Below are 23,372 nucleotides of genomic sequence, written 5' to 3' on the forward strand. Positions count from 1 at the left end.
CAACATCAGAGAAGATCGTCAATGTAAACAGCTTACTTTAGAATCCTTTCGCTGACTGGTTTGTTGACAAATCTATCCTTTAACTCCAGGACAGGGGTCACAGCATTGACCTGTAGAACTGGTCAGCAGTCAAGGTCAACATTCAAAAAAAGCACATTTCAAGGTGACTTTTTTCTCTGAATACCTAACACCTGATTAGATCTGACCAAATCCGTTATCACAAGAATCAAACGTCATGCCCAAATTAATATGACATAATACACTTATTAAGTGAACCTGCTACAAGTACAACAACAGTTAATAATGTGTCAACTTCCTTGAGTCAATTCATGAACACTAAATCCTCACTAAGCTTACACTTAACCTGAAAGTCATAAACCTCATATTTGCCTATTCTCCCTATTTAGCAGCGAGACTTCCAATTTTGGACCCTTAAATTTAGTACACTGTATTTTCAACCAGTGAATTTGTTACACTATTCTTATATTCTAATATCTAAAGATGATTTCATCTGAAAAAACAACTTAAAATACGTCATAATGAGTTTAAACGGTCATTTTGTCCCCATGGAGTTTATACACACACTTTGTTTATTTGTTGATTGTGAGTATGAAGAATCTCCCCCATAGAAGTTTCAAAAAGTTGGCAAGTATGTAAATCTTACTTCAATAAGTCGGTCAGTAAAACTCTGTATATAATGGGGACAAGACACTCTGCCATCACAAGAATGAAAATCTTCCTTCAATAAGTCGGTCAGAAAAACTCTGTATATAATGGGCACAAGACCCTCTGCCATCACAAGTATGTAAATCTTACTTCAATAAGTCGGTCAGAAAAACTCTGTATATAATGGGCACAAGACACTCTGCCATCACAAGAGGTGGTACTGGCATACAAAAAGTAGATGACACGTACAGTGCATGAGCATATAATGTCCCAGATAAAAATACTCATAGTAAACAAGGGCCATAACTCTGTGCAGAGTGGGGCAGGAGATCTTGTTTTTAGTTTGTGACACTCAACTATCAAAAACAGGTACTCCCATAAAAAAATATCATTTTTAGGTGAAATAGTGTATGAGATATGCCTTGAACTAACTTTAAATGAAACACTGTCTGACTGACTGGGAGATTAACCGACTGAAGGATAGAGTGCAAACATATATACCCCTCCGGTAGTACTGGTGGAGAAATGATAATGGAACATACAATTTTCAACATTGACAATGTTCTTCACTGCCTTATTTATAGCATAACTTTATACAAAATCTCAGAATACAATAGTCATTAGCATCACAAAACATTCTCAATTAAGTGGAATTATTTCAATACAATGTCTATAAAACCTGTAGCAATTCAGTGATAAGTCTTATTATTAGATATGGGTAACTGCTCTATAAGTATGACATCATAATGATGATAATGTTACTAAACTGGCCTTGTATAAATTTGATAGGATAAAACATAGTGTGTTCAATGTTGAGATGATAAGCATGAATGTCAGTGACAGTTGTCATGGTAACAAAGGATACACTGCTTCTTGGATTCCTTCATGTCCTCTGTTGGAGGTGACAGGGACTTCAGGATCTGTAACACAAACACAATCAATATCACACTGAAGTCAAACACAAGGTATCAATATCACACTGAAGTCAAACACAAGGTCTCAATATCACACTGAAGTCAAACACAAGGTATCAATATCACACCGAAGTCAAACACAAGGTATCAATATCACACCGAAGTCAAACACAAGGTATCAATATCACACCGCAATCAAACACAAGGTATCAATATCACACCGAAGTCAAACACAAGGTATCAATATCACACTGAAATCAAACACAAGTTATCAATATCACACTGAAGTCAAACACAAGGTCTCAATATCACACTGAAGTCAAACACAAGGTATCAATATCACACCGAAATCAAACACAAGGTATCAATATCACACGGAAGTCAAACACAAGGTATCAATATCACACCGAAATCAAACACAAGGTATCAATATCACACGGAAGTCAAACACAAGGTATCAATATCACACTAAAGTCAAACACAAGGTATCAATATCACACTGAAGTCGAACACAAGGTATCAATATCACACTGAAGTCAAAAACAAGGTATCAATATCACACTGAAATCAAAAACAAGGAATCAATATCACACTGAAATCAAAAACAAGGTATCAATATCACACTGAAGTCAAACACAAGGTATCAATATCACACCGAAATCAAACACAAGGTATCAATATCACACCGAAGTCAAACACAAGGTATCAATATCACACCGAAATCAAACACAAGGTATCAATATCACACTGAAATCAAAAACAAGGAATCAATATCACACTGAAATCAAAAACAAGGTATCAATATCACACTGAAGTCAAACACCAGGTATCAATATCACACTGAAGTCAAACACAAGGAATCAATATCACACTGAAGTCAAACACAAGGTATCAATATCACACCGAAGTCAAACACAAGGTATCAATATCACACCGAAGTCAAACACAAGGTATCAATATCACACCGCAATCAAACACAAGGTATCAATATCACACCGAAGTCAAACACAAGGTATCAATATCACACTGAAATCAAAAACAAGGTATCAATATCACACTGAAGTCAAACACCAGGTATCAATATCACACTGAAATCAAACACAAGGTATCAATATCACACTGTAATCAAACACAAGGTATCAATATCATACTGAAATATGAGTAGGAAAGTAGAGTGAAAAAATAAAGAAAGTGTTGGATTTGGGGAGAGATCATTACCTAAGACTGGTCAGAAAGGGTAAGAGAGGAAAGTTGGAGGAGGAGGTGAAGGTGTAGCAATGATAGGAGAGCTTTGGACCCGATGTAAATATTTCTTTGCAAATTTGTAAATGTACAAACATCAATGATCAAACTTATTCATGTTTGTTGTAAATAGGTCAAACAGTGTATAAAATGTGTATCGACTATAACAAATTGCTCTGTGACACATTCTCTAAGTCACAAATACCCCCAGTGACCTAATTGGTTCAGCATTAAACAGGTTCTTTTGATATTTGGTTACTTACCTCAGCATTTGGAAACATGCTTAACATCCTGGCATTGAAGTCAGACAGCCTCTCATACTCCTTGCCACGGTATATGAACACTTTGTTCTGTACGAATGCGGGGAATCCGCGCCCGAAGTAGCCGACCCTGAAATACTCGGGGTCTGCTCTCAACTCCTTTATGATACAGCTATACAGGTCGGCCTGTCGGCGCTGTAAATAAAATAACGCAGGGTATGTCAATGCTTTAACTAAACCAGTGATGGATAATATGAATGTTGTAATAGGTAGTCATTTATTTAACAATATGTCTGGCTGTGTGCAATCTTACACAGGCAATACAGGGTATGACTAATACTGTCAACAAAGGTAGTGGACAAGTTTAATTATGTAAATACAGACAGCTAAGGGTTTGAACAATTCTGCTAAATTTTCTAATGTGAAGTATGTAATTTAATCAATATCTTTTTAAGAGCAAGAAATAAATGAACCATATATATATATATATAGGCATATACAGTAAACTGTGTGATCAATAGTATACATTGACTTTATTGACCAGTATCATATTGTACTATACATTGACCAGTACGTATCACACTTAACTGACCAGTGCCACAATGTAAATTACTGACCAGTATCATATTGTACTACATTGACCAGTACGTATCACACTTAACTGACCAGTGCCAAGCTGTAATATACCGGTACTGACCAGTATCATATTTTACTACATTGACCAGTACGTATCACACTTAACTGACCTGTGCCAAGCTGTAATATACTGACCAGAATCCTATTGTACTACATTGACCAGTACATATCACACTTAACTGACCTGTGCCAAGCTGTAATATACTGACCAGAATCCTATTGTACTACATTGACCAGAACGTATCACACTTAACTGACCTGTGCCAAGCTGTAATATACTGACCAGAATCCTATTGTACTACATTGACCAGAACGTATCACACTTAACTGACCTGTGCCCAGCTGTAATATACTGACCAGTATAATATTGTACTACATTGACCAGTACATATCACACTTAACTGACCAGTGCCACGCTGTAATAGCTCGGTACTGACCAGTATCATATTTTACTACATTGACAAGTACGTATCACACTTAACTGACCAGTGCCAAGCTGTAATATACTGACCAGTATAATGTTGCACTACATTGACCAGTGACACAATGAAATTACTTACCAGTATCATATTGTACTACATTGACCAGTACATATCACACTTAACTGACCTGTGCCAAGCTGTAATATACTGACCAGTATAATGTTGTACTACATTGACCAGTGACACAATGAAATTACTGACCAGTATCATATTGTACTACATTGACCAGTACGTATCACACTTAACTGACCTGTGCCAAGCTGTAATAGACTGACCAGTATAATGTTGTACTACATTGACCAGTGACACAATGAAATTACTTACCAGTATCATATTGTACTACATTGACCAGTACGTATCACACTTAACTGACCAGTGCTAAATTGTAATATACTGACCAGTATCCTATTGTATTACATTGACCAGTACGTATCCCACTTAACTGACCTGTGCCAAGCTGTAATATACTGACCAGTATAATATTGTACTACATTGACCAGTGCCACAATATAAATTACTGACCAGTATCACGCTGAGTCTCTCGTAGTCAAACAGCTCGCTCTCGTACAGATGAACCAACTCCTTACACAGCAAGATACCCTTCTCCCACATCTGTAAGATACAAAAATCATCTCATATATATATTACTATACCCTTCTCCCACATCTGTAAAATACAAAACTCATCTCATATATATATTACTATACCCTTCTCCCACATCTGTAAAATACAAAACTCATCTCATATATATTACTATACCCTTCTCCCACATCTGTAAAATACAAAACTCATCTCATATATATATTACTATACCCTTCTCCCACATCTGTAAAATACAAAACTCATCTCATATATATATTACTATACCCTTCTCCCACATCTGTAAAATACAAAACTCATCTCATATATATATTACTATACCCTTCTCCCACATCTGTAAAATACAAAACTCATCTCATATATATATTACTATACCCTTCTCCCACATCTGTAAAATACAAAACTCATCTCATATATATATTACTATACCCTTCTCCCACATCTGTAAAATACAAAACTCATCTCATATATATATTACTATACCCTTCTCCCACATCTGTAAAATACAAAACTCATCTCATATATATATTACTATACCCTTCTCCCACATCTGTAAAATACAAAACTCATCTCATATATATATTACTATACCCTTCTCCCACATCTGTAAAATACAAAACTCATCTCATATATATATTACTATACCCTTCTCCCACATCTGTAAAATACAAAACTCATCTCATATATATATTACTATACCCTTCTCCCACATCTGTAAAATACAAAACTCATCTCATATATATATTACTATACCCTTCTCCCACATCTGTAAAATACAAAACTCATCTCATATATATATTACTATACCCTTCTCCCACATCTGTAAAATACAAAACTCATCTCATATATATATTACTATACCCTTCTCCCACATCTGTAAAATACAAAACTCATCTCATATATATATTACTATACCCTTCTCCCACATCTGTAAAATACAAAACTCATCTCATATATATATTACTATACCCTTCTCCCACATCTGTAAAATACAAAACTCATCTCATATATATATTACTATACCCTTCTCCCACATCTGTAAAATACAAAACTCATCTCATATATATATTACTATACCCTTCTCCCACATCTGTAAAATACAAAACTCATCTCATATATATATTACTATACCCTTCTCCCACATCTGTAAAATACAAAACTCATCTCATATATATATTACTATACCCTTCTCCCACATCTGTAAAATACAAAACTCATCTCATATATATATTACTATACCCTTCTCCCACATCTGTAAAATACAAAACTCATCTCATATATATATTACTATACCCTTCTCCCACATCTGTAAAATACAAAACTCATCTCATATATATATTACTATACCCTTCTCCCACATCTGTAAAATACAAAACTCATCTCATATATATATTACTATACCCTTCTCCCACATCTGTAAAATACAAAACTCATCTCATATATATATTACTATACCCTTCTCCCACATCTGTAAAATACAAAACTCATCTCATATATATATTACTATACCCTTCTCCCACATCTGTAAAATACAAAACTCATCTCATATATATATTACTATACCCTTCTCCCACATCTGTAAAATACAAAACTCATCTCATATATATATTACTATACCCTTCTCCCACATCTGTAAAATACAAAACTCATCTCATATATATATTACTATACCCTTCTCCCACATCTGTAAAATACAAAACTCATCTCATATATATATTACTATACCCTTCTCCCACATCTGTAAAATACAAAACTCATCTCATATATATATTACTATACCCTTCTTCCACATCTGTAAAATACAAAACTCATCTCATATATATATTACTATACCCTTCTGCCACATCTGTAAAATACAAACTCATCTCATATATATATCTTACTATAACCTTCTCCCACATCTGTAAGATACAAAACTCATTTCATATATATATTACTATACCCTTCTTCCACATCTGTAAGATACAAAACTCACATGAATATATTACTTAGGTCCACAAATTCATTATATCATTACCAGTAATGAGTATAACCAAATGGTCAACATCATGTTGTGTAAATGTGAGTGCAGAATCACCCTGCCATATTGAGACACAAGTGTGTCATATACTGACCTTGACCTCTCCTATACTGACCTTGTCCTTGTTACACTGACATTGTCCTTGCCATAAACTGACAAAGGTATGTACTGACTTTGCCTGGTCATATACTCCAATGACCTTACCCTTGTACATTTGTTGTGACCTCTCTGTATCCTTACATTGCCCTTGCCAGATATTGATCTAGATTCTTCATAAACTGACCTTAGCAATGCCATATACTGACCAAGTCATCGTCTTCTACTAACTGACCACCATCATATACTGACCTTGCCCTTGTCAAAGTAGGAGATGATATCGTAGTAGAGCATCTCCTTGAGTCCGCGGTGGGTGTGGACGTTCGGGTACCAGTTACTCTGGAGCATGAGGGGCAGGTTATCATCTGACCACTGTAATACAGACAGCATTCATAATCATCACCATGTAGTTCAAAATTGTAGTTGACAATAAACATCACTCAATGATTTCATCAGCTAAGGTCATTGATCTTTTGGTATCCCTCCCACTCCGTAAGTCCAGCCACACACCTGTAGACAGTTAAAATTCCTTCCCAAACAACAACAACAAGCCTTTAGATGGTTAATATCTCTCCCCAACACAACCACACACATATAGATGGCTGAGTTGTCTCCCCTGCCCTAGGAACACAATTAAAAGGTTGAAATCCCCTCTCCACAAATCACACCTGTAGAAATTTCGTATCCCTCCCGACTTCACCACAAACCTGTAGATTATTATACTATTCCACCAAATCACTCACCTGTAGAAGGTTGACATGTAACATAAGGGTATTAGCTGCCTCAGTGTAGTTGTCACACTCAATGTGAAGATCACAGAGCTTGTACAGGTAGCGGATGTACATCTCCTGGCGATCAATGTCGTGGTAGAAGTTGAGTAAGTTCACTATACAGTTCATTCTGTGCTCCTTACTCTCGTACTGAATGATCTTGCGGTACTCCAGGAGGCGCTGCAATAGTCTTTTGATCACATCCACAAATGCCAGACCCTGCTGCCGCATCCCGTCATTACCATTGCACATTCGATGTAATCTGAAAATGTTCGAACACATGTTGTTATAATATAATTGTTGTTGGATTTCAATAGAAGAAATCCTCCACAACAGTTTTAAGACATTGATAAGATACAGCTATACTATGGAGAAATACATCTCATAGATGTTTTGGCATTTAATTCTTGGGGAATTCTACCCCCAATCTTATAATAATATTATACATGTAGTATTTTACGACAGTATGTTTCAGCTTCTCTCATATCGTTGAGGGTCTAGCTAACATATTCAGCTTCTCTCATATCGTTGAGGGTCTAGCCGTAGTCGTTGAATATTCCATTTCTCATGCAGCTTCTCCAGGGTCGCTCGCAGAGTCTAGTAGCTTCTCTGGAATCGTCCAGGGTCTAGTTGCTTCTCTGTATCTTTGGAGTCTTGCTCGATCATGTAGCTAGCTACTCTGGGACACCTCAGAGTCCAGATTCTTTAAATTTTAAATATCCTATTAGTAAGTTTAATCGTTTTGGTATAGAGTGAGTAGCCCCTGATACGCCAAACTTGTAGCTTGTATGTATTATAACTGTAGTAATAAACAGGTTAAACTGTTCTTGCGTGTTTAGTTGTATATAAAATGATAGTTTGATATTTTAATATTAAACTATAGTTTATATACAATGAGTTTGCCTTGCTGCCTATGTTTTCTGTTTTCTGTAATGTAGGTCGTATGTATTTATGTAGTTGCCAATTAGCATGTATGTTAATGAGAGTAGAGGGATGCTGCTGATTGACCAATCAGCGTCTGCCTGAGGGAATGCCCTGTTAGGGATTTGGAGCCCCCACAGCATAGTTTTCTGAATCATTGAAGGAGATTGTTGTGCATTCCCACCCGCCATCCCCTTCAGCACCTGTAATTGTACTGTTTATTCATGTAATATATATATATAATCTGTACTTTATATATGATTGTAATACCATATACGTATGCTATAACATTACTTTGGTGCTTTGGTTTTGCTATACCCTTAAACTGTCATATGAATGTCATCTCAGTTGGTCTCCTGATTTTGTTTTAATTGTTTGGGCTACTCACTCTTAATTTTAAAACATATAGTTTAATTTTGGCATTTAATTCTTGGGGAATTCTACCCCCAATCTTATAATAATATTATACATGTAGTATTTTACGACAGTATGTTTCAGCTTCTCTCATATCGTTGAGGGTCTAGCTAACATATTCAGCTTCTCTCATATCGTTGAGGGTCTAGCCGTAGTCGTTGAATATTCCATTTCTCATGCAGCTTCTCCAGGGTCGCTCGCAGAGTCTAGTAGCTTCTCTGGAATCGTCCAGGGTCTAGTTGCTTCTCTGTATCTTTGGAGTCTTGCTCGATCATGTAGCTAGCTACTCTGGGACACCTCAGAGTCCAGATTCTTTAAATTTTAAATATCCTATTAGTAAGTTTAATCGTTTTGGTATAGAGTGAGTAGCCCCTGATACGCCAAACTTGTAGCTTGTATGTATTATAACTGTAGTAATAAACAGGTTAAACTGTTCTTGCGTGTTTAGTTGTATATAAAATGATAGTTTGATATTTTAATATTAAACTATAGTTTATATACAATGAGTTTGCCTTGCTGCCTATGTTTTCTGTTTTCTGTAATGTAGGTCGTATGTATTTATGTAGTTGCCAATTAGCATGTATGTTAATGAGAGTAGAGGGATGCTGCTGATTGACCAATCAGCGTCTGCCTGAGGGAATGCCCTGTTAGGGATTTGGAGCCCCCACAGCATAGTTTTCTGAATCATTGAAGGAGATTGTTGTGCATTCCCACCCGCCATCCCCTTCAGCACCTGTAATTGTACTGTTTATTCATGTAATATATATATATAATCTGTACTTTATATATGATTGTAATACCATATACGTATGCTATAACATTACTTTGGTGCTTTGGTTTTGCTATACCCTTAAACTGTCATATGAATGTCATCTCAGTTGGTCTCCTGATTTTGTTTTAATTGTTTGGGCTACTCACTCTTAATTTTAAAACATATAGTTTAATTTTGGCATTTAATTCTTGGGGAATTCTACCCCCAATCTTATAATAATATTATACATGTAGTATTTTACGACAGTATGTTTCAGCTTCTCTCATATCGTTGAGGGTCTAGCTAACATATTCAGCTTCTCTCATATCGTTGAGGGTCTAGCCGTAGTCGTTGAATATTCCATTTCTCATGCAGCTTCTCCAGGGTCGCTCGCAGAGTCTAGTAGCTTCTCTGGAATCGTCCAGGGTCTAGTTGCTTCTCTGTATCTTTGGAGTCTTGCTCGATCATGTAGCTAGCTACTCTGGGACACCTCAGAGTCCAGATTCTTTAAATTTTAAATATCCTATTAGTAAGTTTAATCGTTTTGGTATAGAGTGAGTAGCCCCTGATACGCCAAACTTGTAGCTTGTATGTATTATAACTGTAGTAATAAACAGGTTAAACTGTTCTTGCGTGTTTAGTTGTATATAAAATGATAGTTTGATATTTTAATATTAAACTATAGTTTATATACAATGAGTTTGCCTTGCTGCCTATGTTTTCTGTTTTCTGTAATGTAGGTCGTATGTATTTATGTAGTTGCCAATTAGCATGTATGTTAATGAGAGTAGAGGGATGCTGCTGATTGACCAATCAGCGTCTGCCTGAGGGAATGCCCTGTTAGGGATTTGGAGCCCCCACAGCATAGTTTTCTGAATCATTGAAGGAGATTGTTGTGCATTCCCACCCGCCATCCCCTTCAGCACCTGTAATTGTACTGTTTATTCATGTAATATATATATATAATCTGTACTTTATATATGATTGTAATACCATATACGTATGCTATAACATTACTTTGGTGCTTTGGTTTTGCTATACCCTTAAACTGTCATATGAATGTCATCTCAGTTGGTCTCCTGATTTTGTTTTAATTGTTTGGGCTACTCACTCTTAATTTTAAAACATATAGTTTAATTTTGGCATTTAATTCTTGGGGAATTCTACCCCCAATCTTATAATAATATTATACATGTAGTATTTTACGACAGTATGTTTCAGCTTCTCTCATATCGTTGAGGGTCTAGCTAACATATTCAGCTTCTCTCATATCGTTGAGGGTCTAGCCGTAGTCGTTGAATATTCCATTTCTCATGCAGCTTCTCCAGGGTCGCTCGCAGAGTCTAGTAGCTTCTCTGGAATCGTCCAGGGTCTAGTTGCTTCTCTGTATCTTTGGAGTCTTGCTCGATCATGTAGCTAGCTACTCTGGGACACCTCAGAGTCCAGATTCTTTAAATTTTAAATATCCTATTAGTAAGTTTAATCGTTTTGGTATAGAGTGAGTAGCCCCTGATACGCCAAACTTGTAGCTTGTATGTATTATAACTGTAGTAATAAACAGGTTAAACTGTTCTTGCGTGTTTAGTTGTATATAAAATGATAGTTTGATATTTTAATATTAAACTATAGTTTATATACAATGAGTTTGCCTTGCTGCCTATGTTTTCTGTTTTCTGTAATGTAGGTCGTATGTATTTATGTAGTTGCCAATTAGCATGTATGTTAATGAGAGTAGAGGGATGCTGCTGATTGACCAATCAGCGTCTGCCTGAGGGAATGCCCTGTTAGGGATTTGGAGCCCCCACAGCATAGTTTTCTGAATCATTGAAGGAGATTGTTGTGCATTCCCACCCGCCATCCCCTTCAGCACCTGTAATTGTACTGTTTATTCATGTAATATATATATATAATCTGTACTTTATATATGATTGTAATACCATATACGTATGCTATAACATTACTTTGGTGCTTTGGTTTTGCTATACCCTTAAACTGTCATATGAATGTCATCTCAGTTGGTCTCCTGATTTTGTTTTAATTGTTTGGGCTACTCACTCTTAATTTTAAAACATATAGTTTAATTTTGGCATTTAATTCTTGGGGAATTCTACCCCCAATCTTATAATAATATTATACATGTAGTATTTTACGACAGTATGTTTCAGCTTCTCTCATATCGTTGAGGGTCTAGCTAACATATTCAGCTTCTCTCATATCGTTGAGGGTCTAGCCGTAGTCGTTGAATATTCCATTTCTCATGCAGCTTCTCCAGGGTCGCTCGCAGAGTCTAGTAGCTTCTCTGGAATCGTCCAGGGTCTAGTTGCTTCTCTGTATCTTTGGAGTCTTGCTCGATCATGTAGCTAGCTACTCTGGGACACCTCAGAGTCCAGATTCTTTAAATTTTAAATATCCTATTAGTAAGTTTAATCGTTTTGGTATAGAGTGAGTAGCCCCTGATACGCCAAACTTGTAGCTTGTATGTATTATAACTGTAGTAATAAACAGGTTAAACTGTTCTTGCGTGTTTAGTTGTATATAAAATGATAGTTTGATATTTTAATATTAAACTATAGTTTATATACAATGAGTTTGCCTTGCTGCCTATGTTTTCTGTTTTCTGTAATGTAGGTCGTATGTATTTATGTAGTTGCCAATTAGCATGTATGTTAATGAGAGTAGAGGGATGCTGCTGATTGACCAATCAGCGTCTGCCTGAGGGAATGCCCTGTTAGGGATTTGGAGCCCCCACAGCATAGTTTTCTGAATCATTGAAGGAGATTGTTGTGCATTCCCACCCGCCATCCCCTTCAGCACCTGTAATTGTACTGTTTATTCATGTAATATATATATATAATCTGTACTTTATATATGATTGTAATACCATATACGTATGCTATAACATTACTTTGGTGCTTTGGTTTTGCTATACCCTTAAACTGTCATATGAATGTCATCTCAGTTGGTCTCCTGATTTTGTTTTAATTGTTTGNGGGTACGTACCTATGGTAGGTATTGTATAGTGTTATTAGGGGTACGTACCTATGGTAGATATTGTAATGCGTAATTAGGGGTACGTACATATGGTAGGTATTGTAAAGTGTTATTAAGGGTACGTACCTATGGTAGGTATTGTATAGTGTTATTAGGGGTACGTACCTATGGTAGATATTGTTATGCGTAATTAGGGATACGTACCTATGGTAGGTATTGTACAGTGTTGTTAGGGGTACGTACCTATGGTAGGTATTGTATAGCGTTGTTAGGGGTACGTACCTATGGTAGGTATTGTATAGCGTTATTAGGGGTATGTACCTATGGTAGGTATTGTATAGTGTTATTAGGGTCACGTACATATGGTAGGTATTGTAATGCGTCATTAGGGGTACGTACCTATGGTAGGTATTGTATAGTGTTATTAAGGGTACGTACCTATGGTAGGTATTGTATAGTGTTATTAGGGGTACGTACCTATGGTAGGGATTGTATAGTGTTATTAGGGTCACGTACATATGGTAGGGATTGTAATGCGTCATTAGGGGTACGTACCTATAGTAGGTATTGTATAGTGTTATTAGGGGTATGTACATATGGTAGGTATTGTATAGTGTTATTATGGGTACATACATATGGTAGATATATATATATATATTGTATAGTGTTATTAGGGGTACATATATATGGTAGGTATATATATATATATATTGTATAGTGTTATTAGGGGTACATACATTAGTAGGTATTGTATAGTGTAATTAGGGGTACATACATATGGTAGGTATATATATATATATATATATATTGTATAGTGTTATTAGGGGTACATACATATGGTAGGTATATATATATATATTGTATAGTGTAATTAGGAGTACATACATATGGTAGGTATATATATATATATATTGCATAGCGTTGTTAGGGGAATGTACATATGGTAGGTATTGTATAGTGTAATTAGGGGTTCGTACATATGGTAGGTATTGTATAGTGTTATTAGGGGTACGTACATATGGTAGGTATTGTATAGTGTAATTAGGGATACGTACATATGGTAGGTATTGTATAGTGTAATTAGGGGTACGTACATATGGTAGGTATTGCATAGTGTTATTAGGGGTACATACATATAGTAGGTATTGTATAGTGTTATTAGGGGTACGTACATATGGTAGGTATTGTATAGTGTAATTAGGGATACGTACATATGGTAGGTATTGTATAGTGTTATTAGGGATACGTACATATGGTAGGTATTGTATAGTGTAATTAGGGATACGTACCTATGGTAGATATTGTATAGTGTAATTAGGGGTACGTACCTATGGTAGGTATTGTATAGTGTAATTAGGGGTACATACATATGGTAGATATTGTATAGTGTTATTAGGGGTACGTACATATCGTAGATGAGATCCATATACTCCTCGTCTCCATAACCTCCCTCCACCAGGGCATCCAGTTTCATGATGAGCTCGTTTTCCGTCTACAGATAAACAGTTAATACAGTACAGACATAATTTAAACAATAAGGAACACATAACTATAACATAATGTACAGTAACATAACAATTCATTAAAGGATAGAATATACAGTAGGGAAAAGCTACAATGTATCTTTTGCCCAATATTCAATAACTTTGCTTTATCCAGACAATGCCTTTTAATTGTATTGAAATACCTGTACAGATTCTCACCTGGTCAAAGTTGCCTTTGATCTTTCTGGTGACTGGATCTACCTGTGTAAACTCACACTGCATCATGTCAAAGAAAATAGGAATAGTGGCCTTTCGCAACTCTGGGGGGAAAAAATGAAGAAAAAAAAATAATGAAAGAAAAAATTCGAAATTTGCTCTCTGCTTTATGTATGATGCATGCTGATAAGTGTTAATTGTAGTGATGGGCTATCGTTTAAAAATCGTAATCGATAATTGGTCTATAATCGGAAGTAGTAAAACAATCAATGATCTATTGTTGCATAATCAGTTTATAATTTTATGGGAATGAATACCAAAACAAAGTCTGAACACTATTTTCACCACATCAACAGACTGAGTTGTAAACGATACATTAGCTCTCCTTCTTTTATAATGAATGGATATCAAGCATTTTTTATGCATTTTATCAATCATATAGTAAAAATCATAAGATTATATGCCTTTCAAAGCATTGTTTACTTTACACAGAAGACATGTAAACACTTTGATCTAATAATGAACCGATTATGTCGATTAGGGAATTGCAATCATTAATCGGAGTCAGAAATGGCAAACCAATCGATTTTCGATTGTAATCGATCATCAGCCCATCACCAGTTAATTGTCTAAGACTTTCAGGAGTTACCTAGTTCTGGAACCAGCGTCATCTCAAGGATTGGCTCCACTAGAGTAGGGATGAAGTATTTCTTGTTCACTCCTAAAAAAATAAAAATATTGTTACCAATGATAATGTAGATACAGCTTGTGATCACCATTGACTGTGTAATTACAATGTATAATTTCCATTATGACTGATCACCATTAACTGTAATTACAATGTATAATTTCCATTACGACTGATCACCACTGACTGTAATTACAATGTATAATTTCCATTACGACTGATCACCATTAACTGTAATTACAATGTATAATTTCCATTAAGACTGATCATCTTATATTACTTTAGTTGTTTTAAGGGTATTTCTCCTTACAAGTTTGTACATTCATTGATATAAACAATTGAATTATTCCACGTTATCAATGGTATGTTTCAGAGAGAAAATTATGTAATAACTTAACAACTAAATGGTTGTTGGTAAAACACATTTACTGCATGTGTATTTTGGGATTTAAGACTTTTAAAAATCACCTGGAAATGTGAAATTATATCTATACATGTATTAGATAAATATTGCTGACACAAACATTGTATATAACACACACAAAAATCTTACACACATCTCATAACATCATAAAGTTATAGAATGCTGATCTATTGGTGTTGCCATAGTAACCGGTTGCTTACCTAATCTTGACCACATCTGACGTATTTCAAATCCCATTTCACGTCGCATGTCACTGTACCTAAAGAAAACAGCATAACAGAGACAATTTAGCTCATTCATCCCTGAAATTTCATAATGAACTATTCCAACCTTTGAAATGGAAGAGTTCAAATGTGTCTTCAGGGGTGAATGAGTTTATATATTGAACACAACTGATTGAATACATATCAGTAAGGAATATGAACATGTCAAAATAAAACGCTAACCAGTCCACCACTGTTAGATTAGAGTTCTTAAAGCTTGGTATATGACAGTGTCAGGAGTAAATAACACTTGTGATTAGTTAATATGCACGGAGATCAACAGGCAGGATATTCATGACCATACTAACTTTTGATTGGATATCAGACACATGATTTTCCCAAACAATCTTTAACAATCTTGAAAACAATGTTTCAAATAATGTTTTGACAACAGCAAATTGTTACAACATAAATAATGACCTTGAACTTATTTCACCGTAAGATATACTGACCTTGACACAATTTTGTTGCGCTTGGAGACGGAGAACTGCTCCAGCTGTAGATGGCGCTGCGTGAGGAAGGCTATTGCACAATGGAAGAAACAGCTCCACAACTGAAACACAACAGGTATTGTTATAGGTTGTCAGGCTAACATCATGGAGATGACCGTGAAAATTAGTGAACAAAATGTAAATTAGCACAATCAAGTTTTAATTTGAAATTTAAATGACTTGAAGCCAGCAAATGTTCTTAACCTAATCAAATTATCGTATTGATGTTTGACCTAAAATTTTACTGATTGAATTACCTGTTCCTCAAATGATGAAGTGAACTTTTCACAGATAGTCTGGGCAAAGAACCTCAAAGCTCGGAGAATGATGCTGTAAAATAGATATAGCAAATATATCATAGGTTCTTTACAATCAAATATTTCTTTTACACAATTAGATGCACAATTGACTTGCTCTAGAAAAATGACCAGATATTGGGTAAATAAATATATATCACTTCTTGAAAGACAATAACCACAACTGCATGAAATATCATATAAAGAACTGTAGTAATTAAAGGTTTTCTAAAAACATTGTGTGTTACATATTTCTGTGGCAAATATAAACTGTATTTTATTTTACCTGTCATAACTGTTGTCCTCAGAAAAAAAGTACTTGTCTTATTCAAAAATCAAATCCTATAGTCAGGACAGGAAAAACCTTTATAAGATAATGGGATCTAATTAATATTGAAAACAGAAATACCTACAAATGACTTCTCAACTGTTAATTGTCACTGAAGAAATCACTGACCTGTTCTGAAGCATGATCATGGCTAGCCAGTCACGTGCAAACACATTTTCTTTGATGAGGACCTGGAACAGCGTAAGGATCTCCATGAGGAAGTCCTGTAAGTCAGTGAGGAAGGAAAACTCCCGGATATAATGAAGGTAGTGGTTCTCTGTCATCTTTCTCAGTATGGACATCAGGACAGCCACACAGCGACTCTGTTTAGATGACACAATTTACAGATTTAATTACAGACGTCAGGACAGACACACAATGACTCTGTTTGGACGACACAATGTACAGATTTAATTACAGACGTCAGGACAGACACACAATGACTCTGTTTGGACAACACAATAGACAGATTTAATTGCAGACGTCAGGACAGACACAACCAGACTCTGTTTGAACGACACAATAGACAGATTAAGTTAGACATCAGCACAGAAACACATCCACTCTGTTTGGATAACACAATAGTCAGATTTATTTACAGAGGTCAGGACAGACACAACCCGACTCTTTTCGGACAATATGATAGTCTGATTTGAGCAGACATAAGTTAAGCAACACATTGACCTTAGGATGTGATGGAGAATGTTCAGGGGTCCCGATAGGGGAGGTGTTAAGGTCCTAATGATGAGGGGCAAAGGTCTTCATAGGGGAGATCAGTGCAAAGGTCCTGAGGGTGAGGGGCAGAGATCCTTATGGGGATGTGCAGGGCTATGTTTATTACTCAGCCAACAGATAAACATAGACACTTAAAATGAAACAACAAATACATTTATTAAATCTCTTTAAAAAGACAATAAATACCAACACCCTTACACAGTGAAACACTAGGAGGTGGCATAGCTGACATTTTTTTTCCATCATGAAACAGTCTTTTAACTCAATTTTTTTTTTTATCAAATCTAGATTTATTCAATTTTCATATTTTGTGCCTATAGTTAAAATTGTCTGTGCATTAAAAAAACCTTATTTTGTTGAAAACATATTAAAATTTTATAAAATTTTGAACTTTAATCGAGAGGTAATTGCCAAGCCCTACATATAGAGTGATGTAAACCCACACACATCCACTGACCAGATCTGTATAATGCTTGCTGCACTAGCTATAGTACAGCAACATTGTACAGTCTCCATGGACTTCTATAACTGTCCAAGATGGCATCTATCACAAAACTTATTTATATAGGCATAGTCTGAGGTTTCTGATAGCTCTCACATACATACATGTATATAGTATAGAGTATAGATTAACTTGAACTGTAAGCCAAAACTAATACCCCCCGCTCTGACATGAAATTGGTCAAACTGGAAATATAGTATACACTGTAATGTGTATTCATTGATGTCAGTACTTCTACATACATGGCTTGTTTCATGTATGTTTTGTTTAGTCATGATTTTTTTATGTCAAAAAAATGCACTTAAATGTTCATGTACATTTTGTATCTTTCTTTGTTGCTTATTACAAAAATATATATATGTGCTTTGGCAGGTCTATTTCCTGTGCTGTGTCCATCTTGATATCATAGCTAGTCATATGCATCTCTATGCAAGTTGTTGATATATTTATGCTAATGAGTGGGGTAGATTTTGACCAATCAGCATTATCCCCTAGAGGGGTATTAGTATTGACAGCACCCTATTCATTCTTTGTTTTTGGCGGATTATCATCGTTTGTTTTTATGCACCCACCCACCGTCCCCAGATTCACCTATATGTATTTTATTTTTTATTTTTTCACATGCTGTGACCTGTCTTTTCCTGTATATTGCATTGTTCCTTATATTGTTAGGTGGGCTACTCACTCTTTGTAATTTATTCTTTAAACCAGGTTTTAATTCCAGGCTTTTAATTCCAGGCTTTTAATTCCAGGGGAATTTTACCCCCAATACTTTATTAATTGAAATATTATTCATTTACTATGTCAGTAGCTTCTATATATGTATCATCATCTCCAGGAATTCTTAGAGTCAAGTCGCTTCTCTGCAGCTCAGTAGAGTCAAGTTTCTTCTCTAGGTCTATTCGATTTCAAGTCTTAGAGTCAAGTCGCTTCTCTGTAGTTCAGTAGAGTCAAGCTTCTCCTCTAGGTAAGAATATTCTATTTCTCATCTTCTCCATAAATTTACTTAAGAGTCAAGTTGCTTCTGTGGAGTTTCGGCAGAGTCAAGCCTCTTCTCTAGGTGTCTTTTTGGAGTCTTGATGTTAAATTTTAAGTTTAAGTTGTATTAAGGGTATGTTAATTAGCAAGTAGAGAGTAGCCCCTGATATGCCAAATGTTAATAATGTATACATGTACTTCTTAGTGTATCTTATTCATGTTTTTCGCTAACATGTGTAATAAACAGATAAACTGTTTATCGTGTTTTAGCTGTATATAAATGATTGGTTAGAGCCCCTGCCACGCCCACCTACAGTGAAACATTGACTTGTTCAGGCAGTACATTTGTAGAAGTAAACTTACTGAGGTATACACATGTATAGGTGGTTTAAATAGTACAGGTGATATAAACCGAAAATTTAAAACATTTGGAGTAAAGATTGCTGCTCTAATACAATGATAAATGAACGGCTCACATATTGTAGTGTTGAGGTAAGTGAGAACCCACGGCATGCTCACATATAAACAACTAGTGTAATGCCCTTTAGTACATGTCTGTATATTTAAACCCTTCTGGTTGAAAATGTTCACGTTTATTTTTACGTCATTCATCTTTCATCTAATCCTGTTTTAACTTCAATGATAACAAACATTATTGTAACTATGACGTGAATAACGTAAGTAGCGACATAATTAACACACTGGAAGTGTTAACGTGAACTGTGTATGGCCCACACTGATGGTTGACTTATAGCATGCATTTCTTTCACGAAAACATGCATTCCTTACAACCATGATTCTGTAGATGTACATCTGTTTTCATCATTTTGACCCCTAACCTCTCATCCCCTGAATATGGCCTTTAACTATACTTTTGACCTTTAACCCTTTCTTTTATGAACTATATTTCTCCTTATGAATTACCCCTGATATAAGAATGCAATAATTCAATTTATTATCCATGCATCAAAATTGTTCAGGGCATGATACAATTTATATCATTCCAACATCGTTGTCCCCTCCCTATACACTTAACCTGTTTTCTTTCGACTCCAACTCGCCTATTAAAAACCATGAGCTGTTATGACCCCTATTCCTCCTGCTTATGACCTCTTACCTTCCTTTTGACCTCTAGTCCTGTTATAACAGCTAACCAGCCTTATGACCTCTTACCTTCCTTTTGACCTCTAGTCCAGTTATAACAGCTAACCAGACTTATGACCTCTTACCTTCCTTTTGACCTCTAGTCCAGTTATAACAGCTAACCAGACTTATGACCTCTTCCCTTCCTTTTGACCTCTAGTCCTGTTATAACAGCTAACCAGGCTTATGACCTCTTACCTTCCTTTTGACCTCTAGTCCAGTTATAACAGCTAACCAGACTTATGACCTCCTACCTTCCTTTTGACCTCTAGTCCTGTTATAACAGCTAACCAGGCTTATGACCTCTTACCTTCCTTTTGACCTCTAGTCCAGTTATAACAGCTAACCAGACTTATGACCTCTCACCTTCCTTTTGACCTCTAGTCCTGTTATAACAGCTAAACAGACTTATGACCTCTTACCTTCCTTTTGACCTCAAGTCCTGTTATAACAGCTAACCAGACTTATGACCTCTTCCCTTCCTTTTGACCTCTAGTCCTGTTATAACAGCTAAACAGACTTATGACCTCTTACCTTCCTTTTGACCTCTAGTCCAGTTATAACAGCTAACCAGACTTATGACCTCCTACCTTCCTTTTGACCTCTAGTCCTGTTATAACAGCTAACCAGACTTATGACCCCCTAACCCTTCTCATCACTTTTGAACTACATTCCTTGTGACATATAACCTTCCTATTTGACCGCTAATCCTCTTGTTTAAGACTTCTAACACCCAAAGAACTAGTTGTTTTAAAAATTCATACTATAAACCTAGTTATAGTATCACAATATCTTATTAAACCATAGTCAACATGTCAGTTATATCTTATCATTTTCTTTAATCATTAGTAAACACATATAAATAAAGCTGTAACGAATACACATTAGTGCTTGAGAACAGTGCTCATGTAATAAAACAACATTACCACTAACCAGTACAATGCATTCACATATTAGTTCAGTACTCCTATTCTCCTAAACATGGAATACAATACCAATATTTAAGACGATAAAACCAAATAAAAACACCACAATAAAAGTTTCCTCGTCTTTATTACCATACCACTACCGTATAGTGTCGTGTCCTTATAACACTCTACAATTGGGTACTGTTAAACATCTAACTCCCATACTGATTTTTATTTTTAAATTTTACCATAAAAGGTTTTTGGATTATCATTGTCTATTCCACATTCAGAATTACATAAGAAGTTCCAGGTTTGCACAAAAAATGTAATCATACATGATTTCAGTTACGTATACTTCCTCATAAGTAGAAAATGTTCATTTACCTCATAAGAACAAAGGAATGTTTACAGTTATGTGATCATTATCAAAGAAATGTTTAGTTACCTGATCAGGATCAAAGAAATGTTTAGTTACCTGATAAAGATCAAAGAAATGTTTAATTTCCTGATGGTATGCAAGAAATGTTAAGTTACCTGATCAACATCAAAGAAATGTTTAATTTCCTTATTGGGATTGAAGAAATGTTTATTTACCCGACATAATTTCAATGATACCTTTATAAAATGTACTGACTTGTTAACATCATTACCTTGATTTGTTTATATCTGAATTCATATAATCTCCTTTACATTAACATGTGTTGTAATATCACGTATCTGTTGATAAAATAGATCAAATATTTGTTATCTGAGAGATAAACAGAAAATAAGAAAACAATTTTCCTTTTAAGAAAAGCGAGGAACAAAAGCTAAAGGATACAACAGAGACAAAATAGCTGTTTTACCGTGCAGGAATTAGGTTTTTTGCTGCGTTGAAATAACAAATTTATTGGCATTGAAATTAGAACTTGAACGGTACAGAAATTAGATGTTTTACAGTGAAGAAAAAGCATCAACAGAAGGCATGCTGGTTAAGTTATGACAACCAATCAAATCAGCGATATGTTCTACACTTGTTGACCTTGATCATGACCTTGGAATGGTCTTGTGTTACATTGATCTACCATATATTGACAAATGAGTAGTTTGCTTGCCATAAACACCACAACATATACAGCTAATGGTGAAAATCTTACCTCGGTTCTTCTCTGAAAGTAATATTATTGTATAGGTAAGTATATACATGCTGAAAAAGTGTTAGTGAAAAGTCTTTATGTAATTGGGACAATCATGGTTCAGGCTTTTATTGGCTAAATGTCAAGTTTGTTTGTACTGACAGAATGTGCGGTCTCTCAAAACAGGTCCTATTATACTGATAAAACAGTACTTTCAGAAGACAGGTTCTACTCTCAAGACAGGTACTACCCTATTTAGGGCTGGTCTCTCAAGACAAGTTTTAAATGTACTACCATATTTATCCTGCAATAGACCCATTCTTAGTAATAATCCCACCAATATATATTACAGTTAGAAAGAAATGCCAACAAAAGTCTGGTAATAAGCCAATCCCCATGCTTTCAGTCAGAGATTATGTGTTGTCCTGTAATAAGCCCCTCCCCCTACTTTCAGTCAGAGATTATGTGTTGTCCTGTAAGCCCATCCCCGTACTTTCAGTCAGAGATTATGTGTTGTCCTGTAAGCCCATCCCCTACTGTCAGTCAGAGATTATGTGTTGTCCTGTAATAAGCCCATCTACTACTTTCAGTCAGAGATTATGTGTTGTCCTGTAATAAGCCCCTCCCCCTACTTTCAGTCAGAGATTATGTGTTGTCCAGTAATAAGCACATCCCCCTACTTTCAGTCAGAGATTATGTGTTGTGCTGTAATAAACCCATCCCCCTTCTTTCAGTCAGAGATTATGTGTTGTCCTGTAAGCCCATCCCCGCACTTTCAGTCAGAGATTATGTGTTGTCCTGTAAGCCCATCCCCGTACTTTCAGTCAGAGATTATGTGTTGTCCTGTAATAAACCCATCCCCCTTCTTTCAGTCAGAGATTATGTGTTGTCCTGTAATAAGCCAGATCCCTACTTTCAGTCAGAGATTATGTGTTGACCCCCTGGCCATGGGCTTATTGCAGGATAAATACGGTAACAAAATTGGTGGCTCTTTAAGATATATTCTGCTGTCTTGATAGAATGAGTTTAAATCACAAT

General features: G+C 35.6%; 1 protein-coding gene across 11 annotated transcripts in view; it reads right to left on the minus strand.

Moving 5' to 3' along the window:
* The window catches only part of LOC110464388 (dedicator of cytokinesis protein 1-like), a 98,832-nt gene that overhangs the window by 37,221 nt on the left and 38,239 nt on the right, over positions 1 to 23,372 (minus strand). For 9 of the 11 annotated variants that reach the window (XM_021519609.1, XM_021519633.1, XM_021519617.1 and 6 more), the window contains 14 exons: positions 22,356 to 22,367; positions 17,083 to 17,276; positions 16,587 to 16,659; positions 16,291 to 16,391; positions 15,776 to 15,834; positions 15,113 to 15,184; positions 14,467 to 14,567; positions 14,170 to 14,255; positions 7,660 to 7,948; positions 7,169 to 7,288; positions 4,723 to 4,812; positions 3,086 to 3,277; positions 1,532 to 1,586; positions 37 to 118 (listed from right to left, as the gene is read on the minus strand). In XM_021519609.1, coding sequence (XP_021375284.1) covers positions 37 to 118; positions 1,532 to 1,586; positions 3,086 to 3,277; positions 4,723 to 4,812; positions 7,169 to 7,288; positions 7,660 to 7,948; positions 14,170 to 14,255; positions 14,467 to 14,567; positions 15,113 to 15,184; positions 15,776 to 15,834; positions 16,291 to 16,391; positions 16,587 to 16,659; positions 17,083 to 17,276; positions 22,356 to 22,367 — 1,526 coding nt within the window. The remainder of the gene's footprint in view (positions 1 to 36; positions 119 to 1,531; positions 1,587 to 3,085; positions 3,278 to 4,722; positions 4,813 to 7,168; positions 7,289 to 7,659; positions 7,949 to 14,169; positions 14,256 to 14,466; positions 14,568 to 15,112; positions 15,185 to 15,775; positions 15,835 to 16,290; positions 16,392 to 16,586; positions 16,660 to 17,082; positions 17,277 to 22,355; positions 22,368 to 23,372) is intronic. The other 2 variants (XM_021519664.1, XM_021519601.1) reach the window with 1 other exon arrangement.

This window comes from Mizuhopecten yessoensis, unplaced genomic scaffold (assembly GCF_002113885.1).
Source record: "Mizuhopecten yessoensis strain PY_sf001 unplaced genomic scaffold, ASM211388v2 scaffold1539, whole genome shotgun sequence".
Taxonomy (NCBI): domain Eukaryota; kingdom Metazoa; phylum Mollusca; class Bivalvia; order Pectinida; family Pectinidae; genus Mizuhopecten; species Mizuhopecten yessoensis.